Source organism: Cebidichthys violaceus, unplaced genomic scaffold (genome assembly GCF_023349555.1).
Source record: "Cebidichthys violaceus isolate CVI_PGR_0920_01 unplaced genomic scaffold, fCebVio1.0.p SCAF_3, whole genome shotgun sequence".
Lineage (NCBI taxonomy): Eukaryota > Metazoa > Chordata > Actinopteri > Perciformes > Stichaeidae > Cebidichthys > Cebidichthys violaceus.
This window is the reverse complement of record NW_027176483.1, coordinates 17,302,407-17,313,338: the sequence shown is the minus strand read 5'-3', so window position 1 is coordinate 17,313,338 and position 10,932 is coordinate 17,302,407. Positions and strand designations below refer to the sequence as shown.

The window sequence follows — 10,932 nt, the reverse complement described above, 5'->3', positions numbered from 1 at the left end:
TTAGAATCTGAGAGAAAGGACAGTTCTGTCTGAACAGATCAACACCTCGATGAGACATTTGTACCAACATTAGCGCTGAGTTTGCCTCAAGGCGGATTCATTGCACTGAGTAAGATGTCAGGTAAGGTGAGAGTGAAAGAAAAGGGGGAGCAGCGTCCGCGGCCTTTGAGTGAGCCATAATAAAGCTACCCAGAGGTGAAGACTGGACATGATGTTCAAACCAAACACACTTTTGGAGCAACAATCAGAGTCCAAAAGACAAAGCTGTCGGTACCAAACTGAAGTGCTGTCATATTCCCTCTGCCGTCCTAATGGCTGCCCTACAACACGACAGGCTTCCTTCCAAACCAAACAGCCTCACTTCCCTTTTCAGTCCAAATAACAAAGTGGGTCCTGGAACCAAACGGGAACGCTCTTCCATTTTCTCTGCCATCTTAATGACAAGACAGCAGTGGAAAGCCTTAGTCACACACCAAACACAAGCTGCTGAGCCTCATTGTATTTTCCAAAAATCAAGACAAATATCAACAACACATTCTTCAGTATTCTGTGCGGCGGTCGAAAGTATAATGAGTTGAAACCATACTGCTTTTTCTATTGACATGTTTTCATGATTTTGACTATGATGAATCTAGCAATATTCACCCTCCTTTTAGCTCTGTTTTTGGTCTCCACCATCTTCTGAGAACAACATTTCTGCTAAATAAATGCTAAATGCTCCAGTATATTCACTAGTTAGTCGCTAGTCTTGTCTGTCTGGTTGTTTGGTGTAAACTGATTGTAGAGAGAGAAGAAGGCCTGAAGATGCCACTTTGCATTCAGAGCAAAGGTCAACACAACATTTACAGTACAGCCTCAGATTTCCCCACGGAGATCATTAAAGTTTGTAATCTTTACTGGGCTCTTTAAATCCTGCATGGGAATGGACGACAGACGGACCTCGATGTTTCTCACCTCTTGTCGGAGGCCATGAAGCCGTCGTACTCGGCGGACATCTTGCAGGACAAAGCCTGCTGGCTGTGATCTGACTGGCAGCCCATTACCACCATGTTGTAACCTGGACAGAGAGACGGACTGGATTCTTTCAAAGGTTTCTCACGTGAATACACTGTCGACATTGACGATTATGTTGTGCGGTACATTTTCTGACCAAATTAATATAATTAGGATAAGTAAAAATGTGTAATTTTATTGCAAAAGATGATACAATCTGCTGACAAGGAGAGAGAGAGAGGGACTAGACTTAACTATGAAAAACTGACTAAAAGAATACAAAAACATGTGTCCATGTACTGTTGGCCGCACAGTAAGCAGATCTAAATCTAGGTTTGAGACTTCAGAAAGATCAGGATTGCTGCTTACCATTTTGACTAAGTTTCATTTTCTGCGTCTGTGAAAATGAACGTCTATACAAAAACAAAAAACAAAGAGAAAGAAAGCGATTTAAATACATCGGCTTTGATTATATCATAGCACCTTCATTAAGGACTCAACACACACACACAGGATCAATATTGTTTTGAATGACGCAAATTCAATGTGACGAAAACAAGGCTGCCCACAGTGAGCTATAAGAACGAGCACACACACACATTTACGGTCCAGAGTGGTCCGGTTAGAACTAAATGGCAGATTTAATTTGGTCTTTGGCAGATATATGAGTCAAATAAGTCTCAAAAAACACACTTACAAGGACCTTGGTGTTACCACTCTCACAGCCTGCTCTTACAGTCATTCAACCAGACAGACAGACAGACAGAACACTGATCTCTGCTGGTGTTCGACTGTAAAAACACTCAACTCTCTGGCAGCAGATTCGATTTATTTATAATAAAAATAATAAAACAAGTCAAAGTTTATAGTTTGTTTATCCAAAGTCCAAAAATAAACTACAAACCATTATAAAACACTTGCAGATAAAGTAAGTGATATAGATAGTTGTATAAATATACAACACATGATTGCTTGTATTGATATTTTAAACAGCAATTAAATCAAGTTGTGTTCAAAAGTCTTCGCTAGTCTCTCAAGAGACATTGTGATGGACATTGAGTGAGCCCCTCCGGCTGAACCTTCGTCAGGCGTGCCCTAAAATACCTCAGAGCGGGACAAATCACCCGTTAATAAGATAAGCACAAACCATAACTTGTGTTTTATTCAACGCCTGGAAAGGTAGTAATGCGTCTTTCTGGCTTGTATAAGAACACTCAAAATATTCCAGGCATACATTTTAAAGCACTAACTGAACCCCGTCTGAGTGACTAACATACGGGCCATATTCATGACAGGAAGAAGGAAAATAATGGAGCAAAGAAAGGACACAAAATACATCCTGCATGTGACTATCAACTGCCTTTGTTTTAATGACAAGAAACTTGGAATACAAATAGCTTTTTGTTTTCCAAAAGGCTGCTATTTATCGAGTGAATTACAGGGCAACTTTGGTATTTATACAACCCGGACACTATTTTGAAACTGGTCCAGTATTGATAGAGGATCACAATGTCACAATGTACGTCCAATAAAAGTGCTTAACTTTGCCTCGGATTGTTATTGCCTGACAACACTGTGGAAAGGACCCTACAGAGAAATGAAATGTTTTTATTTGGCAGAAACAAGCACTCGTGGAAGAACATCGACAGTGAGGAGCTGCTCGTAGAGTGGAGGCCGTCTGCAGCGTTCTCTGTCAATACTGGGCCAGTTTATATAATTGTCGTCCACCTTTAGTCACTTAGACACAAAAACATCGCTAAATAGGGAGTTGGATAAATCCACGTTTCAAAATACCCAAAGTGACCCTTTAACAATTGAAAAATGGTATAGCTTTTGTATTGTTAGGACCACATCTTTCAGCTTTCGCATTGCGTGTGCGCTGCACTGTGGCTTTAACTTCATCTACCACTGTTGTGAATTGACGTGGGCTTCTTGGCCCATACGGTGTGCCGTAGTCGGAAAGATGGCGACCGTAGCGCTGGTTAGCCGTCCTGCGAGTGTCCTTCCCAGAATTTCAAGTGAGTAATGTTAAAACAGTAGACATGTGATGCTTGCATTGACATCTAGGAATTTATTGTTGTTATTTCAGATATTTACACGTAGTTCACGTTAACCCAGGCGCACAGCTAGACCACACTCGAGTGACCTTGCTAACCGACTCGGCTAGTCACCTCCTAGCAAGGGCTTTAGCTAGCTAGTAGCTCACATTTTTATTTTTGAATAACTCTAACATTATCAGCTTACTGACTATACTAACACCCGCATCACTATGTGCTTTAATACATTAACGATTAGTTAAGTTAGGCTGAGCTATAGCCATTATCCTGGACGGTGGCCTAACTTGACGTTGCGTCTGTTATGGTGGCTCACTTGCTGTTTTTTTGTAACATTAACGTCACGATATGTTTTTACTTGTGAAATACGACAGCAGCTTTATATGTCCGACTAAATGATAATTATGTTGTTTTACAGTGACGATGCTTAAAGTGACACTGAGCTAGCATTAGTGCCTGACTGTGGTTCATATGTAACTATGTGACTATGGTTCACATCAACTCATTGTCTTTATTAAATTACGCAGTACTTGTCCACCTGCACAATCTACGGTTCCTGTCATTGATTATTCGTTAGGAAGCATGCTTCTTGCTCATCACGTGTGTGTGTTTTCATCTGGTCAATGCATACAATAGTATCCAATTTAGCCATTTTGTTACAGCTAATTCGTTGTACGTTCACAAATAGTAAAACACAATGTGCTCAAAGCATTAAAATAGAAATACATACATACATATACATATATATATATATATATATATATATATAGCATTCAATACCACTACAGAAGCTCAGCGTCACAGCTCTACAGCTTTAACGTTAGATGATTTAACTATGTAGTTAGTGACGATGTTGAACTGTACTGTGTTATACTGAAATGGGTTTTCTGTCCACCCCATTTATATGAACACGGTTAAATCACAGTAAGCATCAGTATAATGCCATACAAATTAAGAGCTCCACAAACCTCTATAATGTGATTCATCACCTCATCTCATCTTCATCCGCTTATCCGGGATCGGGTCGCGGGGGCAACAGCTCCAGCAGGGGATCCCAAACTTCCCTTTCCGGGCCACATCAGCCAGCTCTGACTGGGGGATCCCGAGGCGCTCCCAGGCCAGTTTGGAGATATAGTCCCTCCACCTGGTCCTGGGCCTCCCTCGGGGTCTCCTCCCAGCTGGTCGTGCCTGGAACACCTCCCTAGGGAGGCGCCCAGGTGGCATCTTTACCAGATGCCCGAACCACCTCACCAGAGTGATTCAAACACTGCCTATGTTCCTGTCCTCTCAACAGGTAGCTGCTCCCCTGCCGTACTGTCCGCTGCCTCCGTCACCAAAGTCCAGCAGAGGAAGCTACACCATGCTGTCGTCCCCAAAGGGAAAGGAGGACGCTCCTCCTCCAGTGGAATAGCGGCTACGGTGTTTGGTGCTACAGGTTTCCTGGGTCGATACGTGGTCAACAGGCTGGGTGAGTTGAAAAATATAGTGTAAAGTATTACTGGTGTTAAGTTAAATGCACACTAATAATTGCTATATTTTCAGCAAACTTGTGTATTTTGAGCTTGTGCCTGTGAACATCACATAATGTTTCCAATAGCCCAGATATTAAACGCGCCAAATTACTATTTCAGGTATTTTAATATATACTGACAGTCACACGTCACACATGTGCTTCGATAACTCGGTGTAATATAAGCAACAAGCTGCTTCATTGGAGTAAACTTCACACAACAATAAATTATAATGTTGGTTTTATTTTATATATATATATGTATATGTATTACTAAGGAGTTGAAAGTTAGCTTATCTGATAAGTGGGCTGACTAGAGACATTTAACCTATATATTGTAATGTTGCCAATTAAGGAGATCCTTCTCTAAAGTGGTTTGAATGGTAGTCCATACCACAGCAGGGATTTATGGAACCTGCTTGCAACAAAATTGTGATCATACGAAAGAGAACGACCCAAAGATGTGATTGTATGTTTCTTGCAGGTCGTATTGGCTCTCAGGTTGTCGTCCCTCACCGTTCTGATCAGTATGACATCATGTACTTGAGGCCCATGGGTGATCTTGGACAGATCATTTTCATGGTAAGATGCATACAGACACACGGTATCTTACAGAAATCTTGCCACACTCTTGGATGGTGGATTCTTTGATCTGCACGTACTTATTTATATGAATGATACATTTAGAGCCTTAAATGAAATGCAGATGTATTGTCTCTGTCTTCTCGCAGGAGTGGGATGCCAGGAACAAAGACTCCATCAAACGGGCCTTGGAGCACTCTAATGTTGTCATCAACCTTGTCGGCAGAGAGTGGGAGACAAAGTATGTTTGGGCTGGAAAAATGTCCTAAAGTATCTGCTTAATGCATTATGTTTTAAGCTGGTTCAGAGACAAGGTATAGGTGAATGTTGGAGGACGTTGCTGAATGGGCGTGTGAATTGTAGGTAAGCATTGCTCCTCTTTTTGTGCACAGGAACTATCAGTACGACGACGTCTTCGTGACCATCCCTCAGCAGATTGCCAAGGCAGCCAGAGAGGCCGGCATCACAAAGTTCGTCCACATGTCTCACCTCAACGCTGACATACGCAGCCAGTCCAAGTACCTGAGGAACAAGGTGAAGGGCTGTTTAGGCTCATTCAAACTAGTGTTTGTGAACAGTACCGACATGTTTAAGCCAGTGAAGGTTAACCTGTATAAATGTACTTTTACCCGTAGGCTGTAGGAGAGACGGCAGTGAGAGATGAGTTTCCCGAAGCGGTCATCATGAAGCCCTCTGAGATCTTTGGGAGGGAGGACAGATTCTTCAACTATTATGCAAGTAAGACGGTGTTGGTGTGAGTGAAAGTGACTGTCAAGTCATTCATTGACTGTAATCTACTCGTCAGTTTCTGAGCGAGGGGAATGTGACTCGTGTTAGTGAACGATGCTGCGCTCCTCTTCACTGATGTGGTTGCTGTGCATTTAGTGCTCTTTCGTGGACGCTCCAGCTGAGCTCGTGCATTAATTGCATTGTCGTCTCTTCATCAACTTCTACAAGCACAAGTGGAGCTATTACTAAAACAATTTGACCACTTGTTCCACAGTGTTGAAAATGTTCCCTATTTTGATTGTAAGTTATCAGCTAACCAGTGAAAATGCACCGTGTGGTTTTAATCCTTTTTCAGACATGCGCTGGTTTGGCAATGCTGTTCCACTCATGTCTATGGGAAAGAAGACTGTGAAGCAGCCTGTTCATGTACGTTTGTTGAAAGTACATGATTCTGATATTTTCCCTTCTAATAAATACAATAATCATGACCAAATGAACCCAACTAAGCCGTCTCTTTTCTCCCTCAGGTGGTGGATGTGGCCAAGGCCATTATCAATGCTGTCAGAGACCCTGATGCTAATGGGAAGACATATGCATTAGTTGGGTAGGTGGTCAGTACTTAAAAACCTGTGCTTACGGTTAGAGCAAATACTGACATTTGATACACAAGAAGTGCATTGAAAGGGAAAACACAATGAATTGTGGTCAACTGTTTTGTCTTTGGTTCAGAGTTAACAGTTGAACAATCTGAATTTGGCGCTGTTATTAACACTCTCCTATCTGGTAAATACTTTTTATTAGTTTTTAAAGCGCTTCGTAGTCTTGCACTGGTCTATATGTCTCGGATGCTTACAGTGTATGAACTGGTAAAGCCCCTCAGGCTGTTCCAAAGTGCAGGACTGAAACCTTTGATGAATCAGCTTTGTTCAGTGATGAAGTCTTTAAAGGTAAACTTTGATTTAGAATGGTTGACAGACATTTTTAACATTATTTTAGTCACTTATTTTATTGTATTTAAGTTTTGTTAATGACGTTTTTATTTCATGCTGTTTTATTACTTTTACTGTTATTATAGCTTTTAATTCTATTTTATTACATTTTTATCATCAGTCTTTTTTGTTGTTTTCACGGTCCACACTCGTTTTATTTATTAAGTTGGATTATCGATTTTACAAAACAAATTGATTGGAATAATTTTCATTTGTTTGGGAGTGAGAGGAACGAGAGTGTGAGGGTCAGACAAAGATGCAGTTAAATTAAGTGAGCGTTAGAGAAGTGGCCCTATTGAAGGAAAGGAAACCTTGTGTCTGTCATCACATGTTGGTCTGTGTTTCATGCCCTGTATTTGTTTTACTTGTGAGCTCAGGTTTACATGATGGGGGGGCTCTGCTTCATGAATTGTTTTTGTCCTGTTTTCTCTCGTCATTTAGTCCCAACCGTTACCTCCTCCATGACCTGGTGGAGTACATCTACGCCGTGGCGCACAGACCTTTTGTGCCCTACCCTCTGCCCCGCCCACTCTATCAGTACGTGCTTTAAAAATGGTTTTCAGCATTTCCAGAGAAAAGGCATCTTTTATGTGACTATCTGCAGAGATGTTTGAGGTGCTGTTGTTATGTACCCATGTACAATCATGTGATAGTTTCTGTTTTCCTACTTTCAGCCTTGCTGCTCAGTTTTTTGCAATGAGCCCATTTGAGCCCTGGACAACCGCAGACAAAGTGGACAGGGTAAGATGACCAAGATCTTGGTATAACTTGAAACTGGAGGTTTTGGGAACACTTACCATTTTGATGTGCTGCTTTGAAAAGGGCCTATTGTGCCACCAATTGTCGAGGCTCTACCGCCATCACTAATTCTGTACTGTGCTTTCATTTTCCAGTTTCACACAACAGACATGAAGTACCCAGGACTTCCTGGTCTGGAGGATCTTGGCATCACTCCTTCCACTGTAGAACAAAAGGCAATTGAGATTCTGCGTCGTCATCGCCGATTCCGTTACCTGGAAGCTGACCTGGATGAGACGAGGCCAGCCAAGACTGTCAACTATTAAACTACCAACAACACCAGGGCAGTACCTCTGATTGTTTGGTTTTGAATTATATTCTGTACATAAATAAATAAAAAAAGATCCTCTAAGAGTTGTCTTGTTTTTATTACATATGACTTTTCACAATTACAGTGTCTCTATAGAGCTTTCACCTCTTCATGTTCTTCATGTTCACCTCGTTGGACGTTTTATCTTTGTACTGCAGAAAACTTACTGCTTTACATTAACAACTATAACAGCCTCATGTAAATCACAAAATATATATATATTTTTTTTTTTTTGTGATTTATACACACAGTACTGTGCAAAAGTTTTAGGCAGGAGTGAAACAATGCTGTCAACTAAGAATGCTTTTACAAAATGGAAGCGTTCACAGTTTTTATCAATTTACAAAATGCAAAGTGAGCGAACAAAAGACAAATCTAAATCAAATCAATATTTGGTGTTACTACCCTTTGCCTTCAAAACAGCATAAATTCTTCTAGGTACACTTGCACACAGTTTTTGAAGGAACTTGGCTGGTAGGTCCAACTCCATTTGCAGACATGCAGCCCCAAACTAGCAAGGAACCTCCACCACGCTTCACTGTTGCCTGCAGACACTCATTGTATCGCTCTCCAGCCTTTCGGCGAAAAACTGCCGCCTTCTACAGCCAAATATTTCAAATTTTGACTCATCAGTCCAGAGCACCTGCTGCTGTTTTACAGCACCCCAGTTCCTATGTTTTCGTGCGTAGTTGAGTCGCTTGGCCTTGTTTCCATGTCGGAGGTTTGGCTTTTTGGCTGCAACTCTTCCATGAAGACCACTTCTGGCCAGACCTCTCCAGACAGTAGATGGGTGTACCTGGGTCCCACTGGTTTCTGCCAGTTCTGAGCTGATGGCACTGCTGGACATCTTCCGATTTGGAAGGGAAATAAGCTTGATGTGGTTTTCATCTGCTGCGCTAAGTTTCCTTGGCCGACCACTGCGTCTATAATCCTACAAAATCCCTGACTGTGTGCAAGTGTACCTTTTTATGAACTGATGCTGGTTTGAAGGAAAAGGGTAGTAACACCAGATATTGATTTGATTTACATTTTTCTTTTGTTCGCTCACTTTGCATTTTGTAAATTGATAAAAATAAACATTTATACTTTTCAAAGCATTCTTAGTTGACAGCATTTTTTTTCACTGCATCTTTTAACAAGCAGCTACACCGAGTCATGAGGATTACTCTGTAGAACACAGCGAATCTGTCCATATACAGATTGAAGCGTTGCCACATATCCAACAGTTCTGAGAAACTGTCAAAGGTCAGGGAAGTAAGAAGATGAACACATAAGATGGACTGTAAACACTTCAGGAATAATAAGCATTTCATTAGGTAATCAAGCATTAAGTTAGGTTTGTAAGACAGAAAAAAAACAACGCTTTCTCCACACATACAACTAAAAGTCTATGGCCATGCTGGTGGTAAGAATGTGATGATCATCAAACACAAATTATTGGAAGGAATAAAAAATAAATAAACATTGCTGTTCTTAGATACCACTCTGCAAAAAAAAAACTCCCCCCCCAAAAAAGTGAAGTTTGTCCTGAAGGAAGCACCAGAGGTACCACCATGCTTTTACAAAAAAGGGTTTATCCGCTATAGGTGGCAATTTAATCTCATACTCAGCTTTGGACAGAATGATCTCAGCACTCATCAGTCCAGTCTCAGTTTGCCAAAATTCAAGTGAGACAAGAAGACATTTACAAGGACAACAAGATGCTCAATGCTTCCTCCTGCAGTGCGGAGAGCATAAGAGGTCCTCAACAGTCTTACGATGACACAACACCAGGTTAAAGAAACAAGCAGGGGGACATTTTACCATCCTACACACAACGTGTGACCGTCTGTTCCACAAACAGCATTTCCTTAAACTCTTTCAGTACTCGTGTCTGCACAACCCTATCTACTTCCACACATCAGAACACATGCAATCCTTTAGGTTTAGGAACATTTTTACAAACAGCAGCATGATTTAACAGCAAGTAGGCATTAAACTCATTATAGTGGGATAATTGGTGCTATAACCCTAATTTAACCACTGTATACATCTCTTATACTGGAAACAATGCACCCTTAATACACGTACAGTTGGGCCGTCCATTTTGTTCTGTATGAAGTGTGTTCTTCATTAACTGCACTGGTTTGAAAAAAAGAAAAAGAATGAAACAAAGACAGAAGGATTTTTGCTAAAGAGCATTAGTTTATTTCCCAAAGGTTACTTCAGAAACAAGTAATTATGTACAACATCTGGAATGCTGGATAAATGCATATCAATCATCTCACTGTGGCCATTTCCAGAGCAGCCTCATAAATACTAGCGACACATTAAAACGAGTGCCTCTGCATTGCAATGTGTTGCTGCTAACTGCTGACTGCTAACTAAATAATAACAATACAGGAGCATAAGAGACCGGCCCACATGAGTGGAGAAAATGTGAAATGTCTGACTGCACGTTTTCCATGAATATAAAGTGACCATTACCGCAGAAATGTTCCCCCCTAATCTCAGAAAGTCTGAAAGTGAACTCACCGACAAAATGAATACAAATAATATAAACAACAATTCATCTGTGTAAAATACTACTTTCTGTGAGAAATTTTGGAAATGCCCATTATTAATGTCATTGGCCGGTGAATAAAATGTACCAATTTTAGATTCAGTTTAAGGGTACAGCTTCACTTAAAACAGTACAACTATTTCTATTAAAAGGGAAATTTCATTTGGTTAATCACCATAGTATTTTTATTTTGGTTAGACAGTGCCTGTCTAATAGCTTCTGATAGCTGAAAGAAATTGCACTGCACTGCTGAAAAATCTGGAACAGAAGAACTGGTTGCTGAACTTCATTACATAACGAAGCTAAGAGCTGAATATATGTATTATACTGTAATACTGTCAAAAGGTGGAAATTGAAATTAATTAACTATATAGTCTAAAAAAAAGAAATGCTTTGCGCTTTAAAAGTCATACTGGGAAAAGTTC

The 10,932-nt window shown here is 40.7% G+C and overlaps 1 protein-coding gene across 1 annotated transcript; it reads left to right on the top strand.

Annotated features, from left to right (window-relative positions):
- The first annotated feature begins 2,931 nt into the window (after positions 1-2,931).
- Positions 2,932-8,007, top strand: ndufa9a (NADH:ubiquinone oxidoreductase subunit A9a). The gene is made up of 11 exons (XM_068723856.1): positions 2,932-3,011; positions 4,342-4,515; positions 5,042-5,139; positions 5,289-5,380; positions 5,532-5,673; positions 5,775-5,877; positions 6,224-6,294; positions 6,396-6,472; positions 7,299-7,394; positions 7,532-7,598; positions 7,751-8,007. Exons 1-11 carry the CDS (start codon positions 2,957-2,959, stop codon positions 7,919-7,921), a joined length of 1,146 nt encoding a protein of 381 aa, XP_068579957.1. The 5' UTR covers positions 2,932-2,956; the 3' UTR covers positions 7,922-8,007.
- Positions 8,008-10,932: the final 2,925 nt, after the last annotated feature.